General features: G+C 37.5%; 1 protein-coding gene across 7 annotated transcripts in view; it reads left to right on the forward strand.

The window, feature by feature from the left end:
• Window positions 1-20,092, forward strand: part of LOC6052020 (rho guanine nucleotide exchange factor 11) — a 174,363-nt gene that overhangs the window by 124,759 nt on the left and 29,512 nt on the right. For all 7 annotated transcript variants that reach the window (XM_038256285.1, XM_038256281.1, XM_038256282.1 and 4 more), the window contains 6 exons: window positions 2,150-2,583; window positions 2,659-2,891; window positions 2,955-3,313; window positions 3,371-3,437; window positions 3,499-3,618; window positions 3,689-3,897. In XM_038256285.1, coding sequence (XP_038112213.1) covers window positions 2,150-2,583; window positions 2,659-2,891; window positions 2,955-3,313; window positions 3,371-3,437; window positions 3,499-3,618; window positions 3,689-3,897 — 1,422 coding nt within the window. The remainder of the gene's footprint in view (window positions 1-2,149; window positions 2,584-2,658; window positions 2,892-2,954; window positions 3,314-3,370; window positions 3,438-3,498; window positions 3,619-3,688; window positions 3,898-20,092) is intronic.

Consider the following 20,092-nt stretch of genomic DNA (forward strand, 5'->3'; position numbering starts at 1 on the left):
TATTAACTATTGATTGATTTTTTCATGCATTTCAACTAACAATTGGCTAATAAATCGATTGCCATCATTGATCTTTGAAAAAAAAAATAGTTAAGCTGTTTTTTTTTGCCGCCGCTGTACATTTCGTGACGTTACACGCAGACTATTACAAAAAGAGTGTATTGCTTGCGTTATAACGTCACGGAAATTCTCCTTGCGAAAAAATTACCATTTTTGATCTACCCAGTTGCATTTGACGGGAAATTTATCTTATATTCAGGATATGATCAGCTTTGGAAAAGTGGTTCCAATCCACCGAAGATAGTTCCGATCAGGATTATATTAGTACATATTATTGCCCCACCTTCCTCAAAGAGCCGGGCACGCAAGTTTGGTAGTAAGTGTGAGCTCTGTGTAAAGAGGGCGTCAAATTAAAAAGTGACAACAAATATTGTTAAACCATCGGAGTTTCAGTGTATTTTAAAAACGTTACTTTTCAATCTATTGTGCTCATGGAAAAGTTCTTTTGATTATGCATCCAACGATGGGTTGCATGATTGGTTCGGTCATAACTTTCATCAAAATCGTATCTACTCAAAAAAATGTATAGCTTAAGTGAGCATAACTTTTGATAGGGTTGTTAGATCTTCATTCTTTTGGGCTCGTTGGAAAGGTTTTTGGAATACCCATCCAACGATAGGTTGCTTAGCAGATCCGGACAACGTTTTTACCAAAATATCTGAGATCCGATTATAATTTTTCATGGGGTTGTCAGATCTTCAACGTCTTTTAAATACAAAGGTATTTAAAATAAATATTTAAAATACGGGGTTACTGTCAAAAACTATCCTTTTTACAACCTTCCGGATTTTTGCTAAAATCGTTTTTTAGCATAACTTGTAAAGTACTTAACTAAACTTTATAACTTTCTATAGCGACTTATGGGACCAAAAGATGTATCGAATGAGGCCAAAACGGTCCAAATCGTTTGAGCCAGTCCGGAGATGACACTTTTTTGGTCAACATCCCACCACACACACACACAGACATTTGCTCAAAATTTGATCCTGAGTCGATGTGAATACGTGAAGGTGGGTCTAGGAAGCCTTACTAAGAAGTTCATTCTTCAAACTTATTTTGATGAACTTTGTACATAGTTCGTAAATGGGATTGAGAAATAATTAATGTCGATTAACAAAAGAAGGATGGAACTCCTCTTATCTTTCAAATGGGTGCAATAACTATTTTCCATAGCAGTAAATTTGCACATCCCTACTTCTTTCAAGATTTTTGCTTCCATTTTTGTAAGCAAATATAGCATCTTCGATTGTCTTTATTCTATTCATCTCTTTGTTTTCCATCGAAAGACACAAACCAGCAGTTGCCGTCCAATGTATAACACCAAAATCAGCGATAGTTTTTGTTTACCTGCCTGTGATAATTTGTATTTTACGTTTTTAAATGTGACAATTTGTAAAGATTATTTTAAATCTATTTATTTATTTATTACCAACTCAACGATGCTCGCCGAAAGCGATGCCAACAGTTCGTTTGGAAAGTAATGTGGCCCTTTTAAACTTTGTTGTCTATTGTTTGATCTGTTTTACCTAAACCAATGTCTTCCCTTGTTTTATACTGCGAACTACTCACATCGCCGCTGCTTTGCAGGTTGATTTGGCAGCTACTGTCTTTTATTAGGTAAATATTGTCACATTTGTTTTTGGCGGTAATTGGAAAGGAATTTTAAGTTGAGTTATGATCTCATTAGCCCCAATTGGGTCGTCGATGGTTCGAAAATTGAGGTTATGGAACCCATTACCACGAAGTTTACGGTGTTTTAGTGGGAAGCTCGTAATATGGGTCACTGCATCCCCCCCCCCCGAAAGTGCAGTAAATCATTACGGGATGCCTCTCTCTCTTTCCTCATTTGCTCTGAAAGTCGCTCGAACCATTAGAAAGAAACGATGAACGTGACAAATGGCGAATGTTCCGCTAATTGAACCTGCCGAAACGGCGAGTGGCGCTTAGTCTCGCACAAGGAGACAACCGAGATCGGTGTTCCTAAAATTCGACCGATGGCAATGAGTTGTGAAAATGAGGGGTATTTCCAAGACTGAAAGCTAACCAACATAAATCGATTCTAATTTCCACCTTCTTCTTTCATCAACAGTGACGAACAAAATGAGGCCTCATCGCTGATCAACAACTATTCCAGCAGTTCCACATCTAGTCTTCCACTAGGCTTAGAAAGCAGATCGACGTCCCTCGAGGCGGTCGCTCCGGTTGGTCCGGGGTCCTCGGCTGGTCCGGGAGGCCCCGGAGTAACGTCGGCGGCGGCGGCGGCGTCCTCAGCTTCCGTTCCATGTCCGGCGGGCTCGGCGAACGTCTCGTTGGCCAACAGCTCGGCCCTGTTTAGTTCGCCCGGCGCGGCCAACCTGAGCGGAACCAGCAGCTACGGGCTGGGTTACGTGACGGCCCGCGAGTGGAACGACAGCGAGGACGAGGGCAACTTCGAGCCCGAGATCGACTGGAGTTCCAACATTGCGCCGGAAATACTCGCCACCCTCTGTGATGCTGAAAAGAAACGACAAGAAGTGATAAATGGTGAGTGGATTGATTGGCTCTTTATAATTTTAACTGACTTCTGATATCAAATGATCAATTCTTTTTTCTTCACAGAAATCTACCAAACCGAGCGCAACCACGTGCGAACGCTCCGGCTGCTGGAAGGCATCTTCATGAGGCCCATGCAGGAATCGGGCGCCCTGCCCGCGGAACTGTTGATTCTGCTCTTTCCGCCGTCGCTGCGCCGCCTCCAAGAACTGCATACCACCTTCGAGAGCACGCTGAAGGCGCGGAGGGCCGAGCACTGCCACGTGGTGCGCGAAATCGGCGACCTGCTGACGCTGATGGTGAGTCTTTTTGGGAGTTCGTAGATTGACTGTGGGTTGACTGTAACCACTTCTTGCTTTTAGTTCGACGGCCAGTCCGGTGACGACCTGAAGGAGCACGCGGCCTACTTTTGTGCCCGCCAGCAGATCGCACTTGAGGCGCTGAAGGAGCGCCGGAAAAAGGACGAAGCCCTGCACCGACTGCTGATGAAGGCCGAGTCGCACAAGGCCTGCCGGAGGTTGCAACTGAAGGATCTGCTGCCGACGGTACTGCAGCGATTGACCAAGTACCCGCTGCTGTTCGACAACCTGTACAACTTCACCGTGCGCGTCCACCCGGACAACGAGACGGAGGCGCAGGCGATCAAGAAAGCGCTCGAGTCCTCCAAACGGATACTGGACCACGTGAATCAGGCGGTCCGGCAGGAGGAGGATTCGCATAAGTAAGATTGACTTGCTGAGTCTTCTTGAGTTCAAGCCTAATTCTTGAAATCTTTCAGATTAATTACAATCCAACGCAAATTAGACAAAAGTGGTTTAGATAAGGACGCTTCTAGTGAATTTAGGGTAAGTTTTGAACAAACTCTTCCCAGAACATTAACTAACGTGTCTTTTCTATTACTCACAGAATATAGACTTAACTGTACGTAAGCTTATCCACGATGGGCCGTTAACGATGAAGAAAAATCCTGGAGTACAACTGCATGGATTGTTGTTTGAAGATTTAATGGTATTGTTGCAAAAACAGGTACGTTGAACCCCCCTTATAAAGTCTTGAAATCCGCTTCTAACCAATCGTTTCTCTAAACAACTTCCAGGACGACAAATACCTGCTAAAGTACCACTCTAGTCCGGGCATCGGTGGCAACGAGAGCAAAATCACCGAGGGCCGCTTCAACCCGATCACGCGCATCAACCTGATACTGGTGCGGCAAAGCGCCGTCGACAAGAACACCTTCTTCCTGATCAACACGAACGTGTCGCAGATGCTGGAGCTGACGGCACCGAGCAGTTCCGAGTGCAAGACGTGAGTACCAACGATCTATTTGTTTCTTTCTGTTGTAATTTTGATGGTCATGTTCCAGAATTACAGTCTCTATTAGTGATGACAAAAATATCATAAGAAATTATAAAATCTAGAAAAACAAAAAGCAAATCGCATATAGAGTTTCCAGGATTTTCTTGAATTTTACACATTATAACTATCGAAATTAATGATTTTTGATACTGGGTATCAAAAGTAATACTAAGAACCTGCCATAATTTTGATTTTTTTTAAAGATTTTTCTTAAACTGACTTTAAATGAGAGGACTCCGTTACCAAGTAGCTCTTAACCTCTCTTTTATATGTACTAGAATGTAACAAAAATGACTTTTTGGCGAGCATTCAGTTGTTTGTTCCGGTGGGCATACTAAGCCCAAATCCCAAGTATGAGCTTGATTTGTCGTAACAGGAGCTGGTGTTTGCATTTGAATTTTTAATGGAATCTAACCCGTAAAAAGAAAAGAGATTTTTTTCAAAAAAATAAATTTTTGAGGCACTTTGGCCATTGAAGCGTTTATTTTCAACATCATGAAAAGGTGCACTATTTCAAGAGTCACCGGAATTATTTCCAATTGTAAATAATAATATGATATTTCAAATCTTCAACTTATTCTGAACAAAAATAAAAATGGGCTCAAGTAAAGTTTAGTTGAATACTTTGTTAGGGGAAATTCTCGTATGTTTATCAGGTTAAACACTCGCTCCTAACTCCATCCGATTTGCTGATTTTCACTATTCAAACTACTTATTGAGGTATTTAACACTTGATTTCAGTTGAACACGATTTTTATGAGCTGTAATTTAACGTCAAAGTGCTGATATGGCAAAATTAAAGGCACGACGGAATTAGATGCTGTTCCCCTAGTTGGTAAACATGATTTAACTGTACAAAATTGCAATTGTTCGTACCACACGTAGCAGAATGTCCATAGATATGGATAATTCGCTGCCAACTCACACGGGCTCAGTCAAAAGTTACCCCGACCCCTCTTCGATTTACGTGAATCTTTGCTCTAATAGGTAAACGAATCCAAGGTCATTTTTCTATATCTAGTGACGTAGCGGTAGTACGACCCCTACTATTTTTGACCATGCGAAAAAATACGTGTTTTCCAAGGTTGTTAATCGATAGAATTATCATCGATATTATTATCGTCTAACGATAACGATAATGGTAATCTTTATCGTTATTCCGATAGTTCTATCGGCGATAATTTTATCGACGATAACGGACGATAACGTATATTTAATACATTTCTAAAATTGAGTAACACCAACCAAATTATGTTGAATTTTAAAGCTTCCTCTTAGTAAATATTTTATTGATAATAAAATAAGTTTCAAACTATAAATACTACAAAAATCACAAAATACCGTATTTTTTTGAAAGTACTAAAAAAATTATAAGTTGCAATATGGGTATCCAACAATTTGAAATTTTGCATGCATTTTCACTGTTTTAGATTTTTTTTGAATGGAATACAAAAAAATCACAAATTACCGTATTTTCTCGAAAATACTAAAAAAAAATTCAAAATATGGGTATCAAACGATTCGAAATTTTGCATGTATTTTAACTGTTTTAGAGTTTTTTGAATGAAAAATTCAAATTTTCACAAAATGCCGTACTTTCTCCAAAATACTAAAAATATTATAATTCGCAATATGGGTATCACACGATTTGAATTTTTGTATGTATTTTAACTGTTTTATAGTTTTTTGAATGAAATACTCAAATTTTCACAAAATATCATACTTTCTCGAAGTAAAACGTCGGTCCATTTGCGTAAAAGAGGTTTTGGGTGACTCACCATACATAACCTTCGGACGCCTAGAAATAAGCAGAAGCTTGCAACAGAGACCACAAAAGACCCGGGTGTCGTTAAGTGGATTACTTTGCTTTTGCGTATTTTCTCGAAAATACTAAAATTTTTGGATTTCGCAATATGGGTACCAAACGATTCGAAATTTCGCATGTATTTTAACTGTTTTAGAGTTTTTTTGAATAAAATATTCAAATTTTCACAAAATGCCGTATTTTTTCAAAAATACTAAAAAATTTATATTTCGCAATATGGGCATCAGACGAAACGAAATTTTACCTGCATTTTCATTAAAAAAAACTCTAAAACAGTTAAATACATGCAAAATATCGAATCGTTTGATATCAACATTGCGAATAATAAAAAATTAGTATTTTCGAGAAAATACAGTATTTTGTGAAAATTTTAGTATTTCATTCAAAAATTTCTTAAACAGTTAAAATACATTTAAAATTTCGAATCGTTTGATACCCATATTGCAAATTATAAATTTTGTATTACTTTCAAAAAAAAAATACGGTATCTTGTGATTTTTTAAAAGTATTTATGCTTTGAAACCTGGGTGATGAATAGAGAGAATGCGTAACGTGATTTTCGAATGATCCCACTTTGTTTACATCTAAAAAGTAGGAGGATGTTCAAGCACAAGCATGACTTTTTTCTTACTGGTAAATGAGCTGTTTTATAATCAGTAGTATGCGTTTTATTTTGTCTAGTTTTTGACATTTTTTGCTGGAAAATTGTCACGTCGCGGTTAGAAAATATTTATCTTTTCGACGGGTGACAAAGATCTGCGTCGAGAGTGTAATTCTGTGATGTCGCAAATAAATTCCCTGGCTGATTTTAGAATCCTGCAGCTCTTCCTGATCTAGCGAAAAAACATCGCTAATTCTAGCAAAGCTGATCCAACAAACAGAAAGGATTTTCACTAAACCAGGCTTTCAAACGGAATCAAACAATAGAGACAGCTTCTGGATGGATACAACCGCATCGATACCATAAACAACTTTCATTCATAATTATAAAAAAGTGATTTCGCCTTCAACTTTCTTAAGATATTTTGACTTCAACCCAAGGTTCTCAAAAGCCACATTTTTTTTTCATTTCTGCAAAAAAAAAAAAACATTTTTAATGATCGATCACAATACTCTCTACTTTTGGCGAACAGTAAATTGGTTCCACTTTGACAGTTCAAAATTGAGGCCGTTTTGCGAACCACTATTCAGTACCCAGTTTGAAACTTATCAAATTATCAAAAAAAAATATTTACTAGGAGGAAGCTTGAAAATTCAACATAGTTTTGTTGGTTATAATTAAATTTAAGAAGTATGTTAAATATAAGTTATCGTCCATTATTGTCGATAAAATTATCGCCGATAGAATTATCGGAATAACGATAACGATAACAATGGATTATCGTTATCGTCCCGACGATAACGATAGAACTATTGTTATCGTTATCGAACCTCGATAATTTAATCGTAACAACCTTGGTGTTTTCAATAATTTGCGGTATGAAATATTTTTAAAGCCTCTGTAATTATGCGTTACTCACCTGTAAAAACGTTTAGGACATGTCACTTTATGGGAAATTTAATGTTATTTCAGAATCTGCAATAACCTAGAAGGGTATTCTTTTTAATTTAAAGCATTTTTTTTTCAAATTTTCATGTATGTATAACATAAAAGGTTTGCTTGTGACCATCACGAATTATCGCGATCCTTAGAAAAAGTGTCGAAATAGTAGTTTATGCAACAAGTTGCAAAAAGGGGATTTTTTCAGCACGGGTCGTACATTTATCCAACGAGGTTCACCGAGTTTTGAGGTTTTAAAACTATGTTTGTGTTTTTTCGATGAAAAATATTATTTTTTCTTTCAGAATTCTGAGTACGCCATCAAATTAGGCCTCTACTTGTAATGTTTTTAGTAGGGTAAGGTATATGGACAGCATTCACCTTAGAAGATGATGATGGGACCCAAAGTCAAAGTGTTTGTTGAAAAATATTATGTATAATTCTCAAGGCAAACAATTTTAGGCTGCAGTTGAGACATTTCCCCTTTATCTTTTATTAAATTTTGAATAAAACGATTTAATCTGAGACATCCGGCTGGGGAAAAATAAATTCTAAATATTTTTTAAACAGAATGAGGTGTTGAACGCAACGATTCAATGTTAACACGATTTGAATTTTAAATATTTAAACTTTCAATTCATAAGGCATAAGGACGGGACCCCCTCAAAGTCGGAAAAATTATTGTCGTTCACTTGCATGACATTTTGAAGCTGTTCGCGATAGCGTCGAACCGCCCTTATTCTTCTTACAAACTTTAAAAAAACCTGTCAGCCTTACCTAAGAATCTTGGAACATTTGAAAATGCACGGGAACAGTCAAGCAGACATGCATCGGCACTAAGAGCTCTTCTTAACGGCACTCAACTTGTTCTGGTTGGCATTTAAGTTTAAAGTAATATTATGCTTGTTGACAGTTAAAAAAAGTCTTGTTTTTAGCATGAATAATGTGTAGAAAACATTGGTTCATTGGGAAAACCGACTTCAGGTATATTTTCATGTGACTGTTCTCATAAGCTCTTAAGAAGAACGTCTTAAAAGCTCTTTAAGTGCACTTAACAGTTCTTAACCTATATCTCACTTGGTTTATTATACAGACTCTCAGGGTCTTCGGGAGCCTTAAAGATTAGCGCAATAAGTGTGCTCTAAACACTGGCAAAACATGCTGGGAATCATCTACGCCAAATGCCAAACAAGTTCTTCTAAAAGAGGAGTTAGAGCGGATGCACGTCTGCAGTCAAGTGTTAAGCTAAGAACAAGATTGTCCGTTCGACGCAGTGATGAACGCAGAACGCTGTGCCAGTTCGATTTTTCCATCAGCTGTCAGTCGAACAATCTGCAGGGGTTGCTTTGGTCGATGACTGGCAGGCAATGATGACAGGCGCAGAATTTTGCGTTTGCGTCCAGGCCTGACGGACAATCTTGTTCTTACCTTTAACGTCCCCATGAATTAAGAATGCAAAAATAAATTTTGGTCGATTTTCTTTATAGAAAATTCATCTTATAGTTATGAAACTCCTTAGACGCAATGAGCCATTTATACCTCAACAGTCATTATGCGTTGCCACAGTTTTCAAAAAATACGTGGACATATTTAGGCATACGCGTGGGAACTTCCCCCAAAAAAGGCAGGCACATTCACCGATGCCCACTCAAACCGATCGGTTGCTGCGATCCTCTCGCATGCCAAGTGGCATCGCCGAACCTATTTTTAGGCGCATGAATTAGCTTTATTTTCGTTCCGTTTCCGTACCACTAGGCAGAAACACGGTTCAAACGGATTCGCTAAACGCACTGTGCGCCGTCGTTTTGGGCTAATTTTAGCAACTCGAATTGATTCATTATCGATTGTATACGAGGCGCGAGGCGGAAAACCCCCGTCCACTTCTGCACACTCGTTTTTCGATCTTTTTGTTTCTGCTCTTTTCTCGGTGTGTCTTATGCTTCTCGTGGGACGGAGGGAAAATCGCGCCGAAAAACTCTGTTTGCCAAAGTCAGTCGTGCCGAAAATTGTTACTTTTTCCTTGCCCCGACATTCGACACAGTTTCCGTTACAGGCTGTGGCAGTAAGCGGAAATCTCCGATGACCAGTGTGACTCGGTACTGACCTGCGCTCGCGAAAGAGATGCTGTCATAATTTACATTACAAATGCCATTCAACGCGAGTTGGAAAAGCAAATTGTTTAGATAATTTGGAGCGCTCGCGAAATGTGATTGCCTTTTTGCCATTGTGAATGGCTCGTAAACTCGGCGCAAAGATTAATCTGTTTGCTTTTTCAAAGGGGAGAATATAGTTTTGACTGGTTCTTTCAGCGAGAGCTGCTTTTGTTACACAAAGTTCTTGTTGACCTTTGGCAGGGGAATGCAATTTTAACGATTCATACAAAGCAGAGTGTTTGAAGACATTTTCGTAAAAGATTGCGTACAGCAGCTAAAACAATCTAAAGCTGTTGAAAAATTAATTAAATCCTTCCAATGTCACCCCGGCTTACGGCACTAGTGAAACAATTCCCTCCGATTTAATGAGTCCACTCTTCCACCTGACAATCCATCAACGGTGTGCATCTTCTAATGAGCCTGCTGGCCAACTCAACCTAGTTTGGTCGTCACCACCAGCACCACTGGAAAACCGGAGTGCATCATAACGAAAATGTGTCCCCATTTTTGCTTCCCGCCCTGGATGCAGTGTGTGTGACATCCCTCGTTCTAATAAACATTATAATTTTACTACCGCGTGCGCTCTTGAACGGTTTTCGCTGGAGAAAACGGCACGGACTTGTTTGACTACACCAGAGACAAGTGGACGAAAGATTTTGTTGTTTTACCTCTCATGAAACAGTTTTAATCGAAAATTGTAAACAAAAATATTCTGAAAATAAGATACTTTCCCATAAAAAGGTTATTTTTTCCAGTTTAAAACTCACAGATTGACGCCAAACTGCCCCATACCAGGCCGTTAGAGTTGACGAAGATGGAGATCCGTTTGCATGCCAACTTGTTGAAAAACAGGAGGCGCACTTGTGCTGGACCGGGCTGTTGATATCAAGGAATCCAGATCTTAACTTTACTTACGTGACGCAATGTGGCATGTTGAAAAAAAAAATGTTTTTCCCTCAGTTTAAAATTACCTTTGATTTGACAGAATTTCGTTCAATTGGCAGATAGCTTTTCTTTCAATATCAAGAGTTTTATTTGAAAAGTTCCTATAAAATTAGGGATTCCCATAGCTTCTGGGAGCTTAAAAAAAGTCTTGTTCTATTTCACACATTTATGTGATGAACCTTTATCACAATTGGTAAATTATCTGAAAACAGTAAAAAAATAAGGCAAGCTAAGGAAGCTAAGAAAAAGGTGGATTTTTTCAAGTGCTACAATTTTTTTAAATAATTTTAACCGTAGAAAAATGGTTCCAATTTGTTTTCAGTTGATTTGAAATTTTGAGGGTTTTTGAAAAAAAAAAGTTTTTACCAGCGATGGCATAATCATCATCAAAAAAAAAATCTTTGAACGTTCATCAAGGGAAAAAAATCCGAAGGGAACATGGCTCTCCTCTCTCGCGCACGAAAGATCGGTGAAAGGAATAAAAAAAAATCATCAGCTTGGTTATTTGGCGGACCATCTTTTTTACTACTACACTTGCAAATGTAACGTCACACGTCGAAAAATGTTCTGTCACATTTTATAGATGGATAATGGTTGTAAACAAAGCGAAACAAATAATTTTAGGTGATGCTGACAAGGAAATTCACAAAAAATCATCAAAAGATTGATCTGCTTAGGGAAGTTTGGGAGCAATTTTCTTTTGAGTGATTTTTTTTTCTCTCTCTCTTTCGCTGGTGAAAAAAGCTCGCAAGCGAAAAAGATTTGTTTGCGATTATTTCATCCCTGGTTTTTACCCTCGGATTTGTCGAGTCAATGTTGATGTCAATGTTGCATTTGCAACGCCCTAATTTGAAAACGGTGAATTCTGTAAAAAAAAATTGGAGAATTTTTCAATTGCAAATCAATTTTTTTAAACACTGTATTTACATTTTCCTTAGCTCTACAGTTGCTGTTAAATTCTTCTGAAACTTATCAAAATGTTAACCAAAATAAACAACGCTTTTTTATGGAATTTTGATTTGTTATAAAAGTTAAATATGAATAAATGGCGAGTATTTTTTATTCTGAAATATCCTCATCAGGGTTGTGAAAATAAAAAAAAAACTTTCAGCTCTCAGCGACTACAATTATTAAACACGAAATTTAATCTCCCATCTTTCATTCTCGAGATTCTTAACACCAAAAATTTTCTCCATCTCGACATTCTCGTTTTCTCTCTCATTCTCACATTCGTAATTATTCCCACTCAACAGAGCGAAGCCACGAAACCGTCACACAACAAAATGTGCCTACGCAGAGAAAACAAAAGAATCTTTGACGAGTGTGCGCAAGCGAGGAAACGAGAAGGAGTGATAGAAAGAGAATGCTCTTGCTGGCAGTCACGAACCATAAGAAGAGAACCCACAAAGTAAAAGTGACTGTTGCTATTCCCCTTTGATATTTTGGTGCAGGATTCATCAAATGATTCATTTAAAAAAAAAGTTAAAATTTTAAGTTCAAGCGAATCATTTTGTCCATTTATCAATTTTCTATGATTTTTTTCATCATGGGTCGATCTGTAAACTATTCCAAATATGGGGAATGAATGTACCATTGTTTGGAGATCTTTATGTTCTCACCAAAAATGGCTGCCAGTTTACAGGGAGTATTATTCCAGCACGAGTGTGAAATTCAAAGGCGATATCAAAAATAAAAGAGACCCTGTTCGATTGACAACAACCATAGTCTAACCAACGGAGTGTTAGTGTAAAGCCAACTTTTTGAATGTGTCTGTCAGCAAGGAAAACAATTCCTAGAAGAGATTTCCAAGCATCCCCGCACCAGAGAGTCACGTTTGGAGAAATATGTCTCACGGGCAGTCAATTATCCATTGATAGCGAGAGAGCGAGTGAGTGAGCTGAAAATAGCTTCTCAACTTGTTTAAATGGGAAATTAGTGTTTGTATGGCGCTTTGGATGGCTGCACATGTCCATTTCGATTATTTTCCACTATCGAAGGAAAGTTATTATCCGTCGGTCTGTTAACTGGCACTTGAGATAACTGACAGACTGTATAATTTTCCGAATTTGCACTGTTGAAAGTTCTCTGATATTTCTTCTAATTATCACACTTATTAACAATTATTCTGTCATCAAATGAGAGTTTGTCGCTCACCAATCATTTTTGACAGATAATTTTTCTTTCCTCGTTTGCGTGTATTAATCCAGCATAATTTTCCACTGTGCAACACACGTGTGTGTGTTCCCCATCACAATTCAATAATAATGACCTGGTAATGAAGTCACTATTGCTGTTGCAGCTGCAAGGTGTCCTCCAGTTGTCTCTCGTCACTGGAGGAGGGGACCTCGTCCCCCTGCAGGCATCTCCCGTCCAATACTTCCGTAAAAGGTTGTGAATAGATAACGGTTGGGTCTGATTTGCTTGTCCCTCCACCTCGACTAAGTTGCGAAGATGCGCTGCGGGTTTTGGCACGTGCGCTAGTGCAATAAACGCAGAGTTGGGCTGGAATGTAAATAAACTCTTCATTGAAGCAGACGAGCAGCGCAGCTTGTCGAATCACTTGTGCGGGCTAATGCGCGTATAACTCATTACTTTGCGCAAGTAATTTAGCGTGCAAATTTATGTCTCTCTTTCGCTCTCGGTGTACTCCTCGAGCCGGCCCTTGCAACTTTATTTTATGATTGTGCAGCTCATCATTAAATGGAGAGAAGTTGGGAGAGGGGCGGCGCATACGAGCTCTTTTCAGACTCGGTCGAGTCTACTAGTAGCAATAGCTGGACTATGTTATACACCTTGTCCGTCCATACTAAAGAGCGGAAGAGCGAACGAACAAACTGGTGATGCTGCAACAAGTCATCTTTGTACAAGGTAGTAATCGAGTTGACGACGACGTTCGCTAGTGATAATGATTATCTCTATGGGCACAGGAATTGCCTCTAGTGCAGGGTAATACATCTGTCTGCATGGTACATATGAAACAAATGATGGAAATGAGAATCGGCATACCGATAAGGGAAGGAAGCTGCATTGTCGGATACTTTATATGTGTTCCAATTTTGCGGAGGAATACGTTACTAACAATTGATAAAACCTGCAAAAGTATGCACATCACCTTGGGGGCCACCCACAAATTATGGAGATTTGTGTGGACTAACGAATGACTGTTAGATTTTGTTATCGGAAAATCATGACCACCGGTAACAAGAATGTCTCGTCCGTGTGGATCAATCGGACCACGCACTAGACTCACAATCTAGAGGTCGTCGGTTCGAATCCCGCAGAAAGACTAGTTGTGCGTGCAGACACTAGTTGTTGGCACTACCAATAGTGGCCGACTGCTATAAAGTTAATTTCGGGGTCAACTTGTCGAAAATGAGAAGAAAAATGAAAAACATCCCCAAACTTAGGTAAAAAGTAATTCTCTAATAACTCACACGAAATCGGGAAAAGTTGCCCCGACCCCTCTTCGATTTGCGTGAAACTTTGTCCTAAGGGGTAACTTTTGTCCCTGATCACGAACCCGAGGTCCGTTTTTTGATATCTCGTGACGGAGGGGCGCTACGACCCCTCTCATTTTTGAACATGCTAAAAAAGAGGTGTTTTTCAATAATTTGCAGCCTGAAACGGTGATGAGATAGAAATTTGGTGTCAAAGGGACTTTTATGTAAAATTGGACGCCCGATTTGATGGCGTACTCAGAATTCCGAAAAAAAAACGTATTTTTCATCGAAAAAAATACCAAAAAGGTTTTAAAAATTCTGCTATTTTCCGTTACTCAACTGTTCAAAATTTCGGAACATGTCATTTTAAGGGAAATTTAATTTACTTTTCAAATCTACATTAACCCAGCAGGGTCATTTTTTCATTTAGAAAAAAAAAATCATTTTAAAATTTCGTGTTTGTTCTAACTTTACAGGGTTATTTTTTAGAGTGTAACAATGTTCTACAAAATTGTAGAGCAGTCAAATAAAAAAATGTTGATATGGAAACATAAGGGGTTTGTTTATAAACATCACGAGTTATCGCGAGTTTTGAAAAAGTTGCTTTTTGCGTTTCTCTTTGTTACGTCGTCCGTGTCTGTTGCAGGTGACCACGGATGGCCATGACCAACAACGACCAACTTTTTCAAAACTTTTTTTCCGTAAAATCGCGATGTTTATAAGCAAACTCCTTATGTCTATATATCATTTTTTTTGTAATTGTCTGCTCTGCAACTTTGTAGAACATTATTGCACTCTAAAAAATAACCCTGCAAAGTTAGAAAAACACGAAATTTTAAAATGAAATCTTTTTTTCTGGGTCAATGTAGATTCGAAAAGAACATTTCCCTTAAAATTACATGCTCCAAAAAAATTTTACAGTTGAGTAACGGAAAATGGCAGAGTTTTTAAAACTTTTTTAGTGTTTTTTCGATGAAAAATACGTTTTTTCGGAATACTGAGTCGGGCGTACAATTTTACATAAAAGTCTCTTAGACACCAAATTTCTATCTCATCCCCGTTTCAGGCAGCAAATTATTGAAAAACACCTCTTTTTTCGCATGTTCAAAAATTGAAGGGGTCGTATCGTATCTCCGTCACAAGATATCAAAAAAACGGACTTCGGATTCGTGATCAGGGACAAAAGTTACCCCTTGTGACAAAGTTTCACGCAAATCGAAGAGGGGTCGGGGCATCTGCTGTGTGAGTTGGCGGAGAATTACCCAAATAGTAGATCAATAACAGAAGTCAAGGAACAGCGAAAATTCCATCATTGGTCGCCTTATTCTTGTGACATATTACAACTTTTAAAAATAGTCAGCAGTTATGTATAACAAAAAAATATTGTTTTTTATTGTTAAATTTTACTTTAACCATAAAACAAATTAGCAATTTGCCATGGGGACCATCCATAAACCACGTGGACACTTTAGGGGGTATGGCGATTGTCCATGCTCCATACAAAAAGATTTTTTTTGTATGGACAATTGTCCACGAGGGGGGGGGGGGGGTTCGAGATTACCAAAAAAGTGTCCACGTGGTTTATGAATGGTCCCATGAACCAATTTGTAATAAATGTTGATCAATTTTATCACATTGGCATTATTGTGGCCATTTGTGGTCTTAATACTAAAAGTTTTATATAAAGTCAATTATTGTTGTTTTGTGTGATTATTATTGTACCCTCAAAAAAAAAAAAAAATAAACCAACAGCGAATTGGGTACTTTCAGACATGATCACTATTTTGATTATTTACTCACGTGAATGCTTGTTTGTTTTCTGTAAAATTTTACATTTTTTCAAATGTTGTAAGCCGTATGCCAATGTATACTGCTTTTGTTCCGTATTCGAAAATATCTAATATTTAATTGGAACCAAGCAAATATTAAACTTTTATAATAAGCTAATAATTTAAACAATATCAAAGTCAGTTATTTACCGTTGCTAATAACATATCACACCAATACCAAGTGAGTTACTGGACCGGGAACATTTTTTTTCTCTTGTTGTATTTTTTTTGTAATAACTTTTGATAACTGAGTTATTTTTCGAACAAATCTCTGTTATTATTTTGTATTAATCTGGGCGTTTAAATAATAAATACTGACCTGAAAAATGACTACTTATACTTTTCCATGAATTTTAACCTGCTCGAGATTTGTATGTAAACTTGCATACAGAACGACTACTTCATTTGTCTGTTGTTTATCAATAACAAAGTCGATTAATTTTATCATCATTGTAAAAGGTGTTCAAACCCATCCTCACTCCACAACGCTTCATCGACCAGGAATCTTAAAATTTCACGTTCCCCAACAATCTACTTTGCAAAACACAAATTTATGCTTGTCAATCAACCCAATTTCCGTCCGCTAAAAACTCAAACTCTCTCTCTCACACGTGTCAGCAGCATAGCCAGTGGTGGACCACATCCAGTTAACCGCACACTGAGCAAAAGAGAGTTTCGATGTACACAAAACATTCAAGTAAATAAAGAGAGGGATCGCGGGAGAGTTGAGTTTTTGGTACGAATCTCACGTTGAGGTGGAGTGGTTGTGTTGCTGTCTCTGTTAGAGAATCTCTGGCGCGTCGTCGAATCGAGCAGTCGAGTTTTCCAGTGCGCGCGGAAAAGTCGTTACTGAACCGGGAAGTAACGTGGCGCGGAGTTCCGGAAGTTCCGTGTTTTTTCGCGGGTTAATTGCTGCGAACTTCTATGATTTTTCACAAAATTAGTTAAAAAGTTTAAGTTTTTAATTTGTGAATGATCGCCAAAATTCAAAAACCTGTTGCCACCGTCGTGACCACGTTGTGGCTACCCCGGGTGGACCGGTTCAAATCCGGTCCGACGATTTTAGAGTGGCATTTCGGAAATAGCAAAACCACATTGTGGTGTGGCCAACGCCGCAACTCTTTAATAGAAGTGGACTAGACTTTGATTGACAGGCCTTCGGCGCGGCGAAGAAAGTCGTCGTGACAAATTCGAACGGATCGGGTGGCCATCAGACCCGCCGGGTCAATGCCGCGCCGTGGCCGGTTCACGAAAACGGAGAGCTTCACGCGATAGGGTTGGGCGTACGAATACGTTTTTTTAGTTTTGTGTTTCGGAGTTTTTTTGTGCACCGTTCCGGCGGGAATGCTGATATCATAACCGGGAGGTGGCCAGAGGAGAAGTGTGCGCCAGTTTGTTGTGTAAACATTACCGGTGGAAATTGTTGATTTGTGAAGCGAAAAGAATAAAAACAACAAACGTAAATATAAAAGTGATAGGCAAAGCTCATATCAGACCCATCCCGACAAAGCGGCGATGTGCGAATATTATTTGTGTACTTGTGCGAATTTGGATGGTTGAAAAAGGGCCCAAAAAGTTTAGGAGACGAAGTGTAAATATTTATGGAGTTACAGTGGACTCTCTGGCTGTCGATCTTCTCGATATCAATATTGCTCCAGCTGTCAATAAATATGTCAGTCACTTTAAATCAGGGGTGCTCAAAGTTTTTGAGTGGAGGGCCAAATTTAAAGCTCTCGTGAGCTTGCGGGCCAAACCAAAAAATTTCAATAAATATTTTCCATAAGGTTTTTATTGTAATTTGCACGTCTCAACAAACATTGAAATCAGGTTAGACCGATGCAAATCATTTTGTAACAAGTTCATATACCATGGATTGGTCAAAGTCGAGAGGAACATTTTTTGGCTGAAGACATTCGTGATTTCACAAATATAATGAAATTAAAAGGGTATTCAATTTAATCCACTTGTATTTTCAGTAAAATTCTAATTTTTGTTTGCAAAACATATTTCAAAAGGGGTGACACAAATTTAGAAAAACTGTGTAAAAGGATTTTTCAACAATAATTCATCCAATTTCAATAAAAATTTAATACATTTTGGTCTGCCTAAATCAGATGTTTCTCAATTAGATTCATAATCCAAATGTCATGAGTTCGAAATCCGATGGGGAAGTGCCTCATAAGTTTGAGGCCCAGCCTGTAAGAAAATAGTTGTAAATAAGTATGGAATACCTATATTATCGCCATTTTTACAATTTTATACTTTAGTCAAATTTGAACGTTTTATAACTTATTTCTAAAAATGTTTGATGAAAATGTTGACGAAATTACATTATTTCACATTCAATTTTCAATAAGATAGATGTTTCAACAACAAATTCAGGATCAAAACATGGATAAAACATAACATTTATAACTTTTATAGCATAAATTTTGATTTTTTTAAAATCACTTTGGGTGGTCACAGGGCCATTTTACATGATATTTCTAAATGGGTCCGCGGGCCACTAAAAATCACCTCGCGGGCCACGTTTGGCCCGCGGGCCATACTTTGGTCACCCCTGCTTTAAATAGATTGCTTTGATTTTTCGTTTGAGAGAGTTCACTGTATTTTGATTGATAAATTCATTTAAAAAAAAACTGATATGCTAGGTTTAACTGAAACGGAAAATCGCCTGCCACAAAATTTTAAAAATTAAGTTGAATTTTTATAGCGGAAATTTTAGGTTTTTAGTCTAATAAACTTGAAATTGATTTTTTTTTCATCCAATTATTTTTTAATTTGGTTTGACCATATTTTTAAAAAAGATCAATTTCAAGTGACAAAAACATAAATAACTGAAATAAGAAATCGTATTTTTTTTGTTTTTAACTGTGTTTTTAGTCCTCATTTTGACCTAAAGATATCAAACCGATCAGGAAATCACTTTTAGTTTATAGTTTTATATATTTTCATATCCATAATTGTATGCAAACTTGTAAGGCTGGTACAAATTTCATTTAAAGTTTTTGTGTTTTTGTTTGTTTTTGAAACTATGGCTTGTTATAGACACTATTCTAAAGGTCGAAAACTGATTATTTTTTAAATTACGGTCAAACTTTAAGTTGCTATATCACCAAAACGGCTCAGTATATAAAACAGGTCAGTTTTTGATTTTTTGATTGAAAAATTTGATTTAACATCAAGCACTGATGTCAAATAAAACATTAGTAAGATATCTATTTGTTCCCAAAAAAAAAAAAAACATTTAAAATAATAATAACTCGGCGGCAACATTTTTGTCCTCTAAAACATATCAATCAAATAAACTAAGCTTTGGATTTTTTTTTGTAAAAATTGCTTATTAATTTTTTTAACCCACCGGAGGTCGCGTACGTGTACTTTGTATACAGTTTGTAAGGGCACTTGTAAGAAAGGCGAAAACACGCGACTTCCCGAAGGTTAAGGATCTTTGAATTTTGAGATTTAAAGCTTTGTTGATTTCATGATTTCAAGTTAATATAAATTTCTGAAGAATGGTATTCTGGAAAATAGCCATCTGGAAATAGAACCAGCCGCGCAAAAATAAAATGTAAAAAAGCCTAGCCTTTTTTTTAGTATTTCAAAATATCAGTCTAATTTTGAAGATGTTAAAATTGATTGTGTTACACAATCTCTTTTATGTTTTTCACCTCAATTTATTTGAAGAAAGTAAAATTGCACATCAAATTTGCAAATTTACAACTCAAATTTAATGATATTTTTTTTCTGTCTTTTGGCTTCCATACTGTTTTAGAAACATCAAAATAATCAATTTTATTTTTTTATAAGCAGGGATGGAATAATCGCAAAAAATCATTTTCGCTAGCGAACTTACTTCACCCGCGAAAGAGAGAGGAGGCGAATAAAACGCAAAATAAAATCGCTTCCGCACTTCTCGGATAAAATCAATCAGTTGAAGATTTTGTGTGATTTTCCTTGCATCCTACAAGCATCACATAAAATAATTTATTTAGTTTTGTTTACACATATTGTCCATCTACAAACTGTGACAGATCTTTTTTCGACGTGTGAGGTTACACCTGCAAGTGTAGTAGTGAAAAAGATGATCCACCGAATAATCAAGATGATGATACAGTCGACTCTCTGGCTGTCGATCTTCTCGATATCAATAATTCTCCATCCATCGATGAATTCTTCAGTCCCTTCAATCTGCATACTTCAATTATCTTCATTCCTCGATATTTTCCCTTGCTTGAAGGATCTCTTCCTCGACGGTCCCTTGGATTCTGTTTGCTTTAAAAATCTCTTCCGGTTGTCAATAATTTCACTTTCTCATGGCTTGCATAGACATTTATCTTGGCGAAACGAAGCTTTGAAGGGTGTTTGACATTAGTTTGTTTTTGTTTGATGGACGTTGCCATGATTCTCTC

Source organism: Culex quinquefasciatus, chromosome 2, assembly GCF_015732765.1.
Source record: "Culex quinquefasciatus strain JHB chromosome 2, VPISU_Cqui_1.0_pri_paternal, whole genome shotgun sequence".
NCBI lineage: Eukaryota > Metazoa > Arthropoda > Insecta > Diptera > Culicidae > Culex > Culex quinquefasciatus.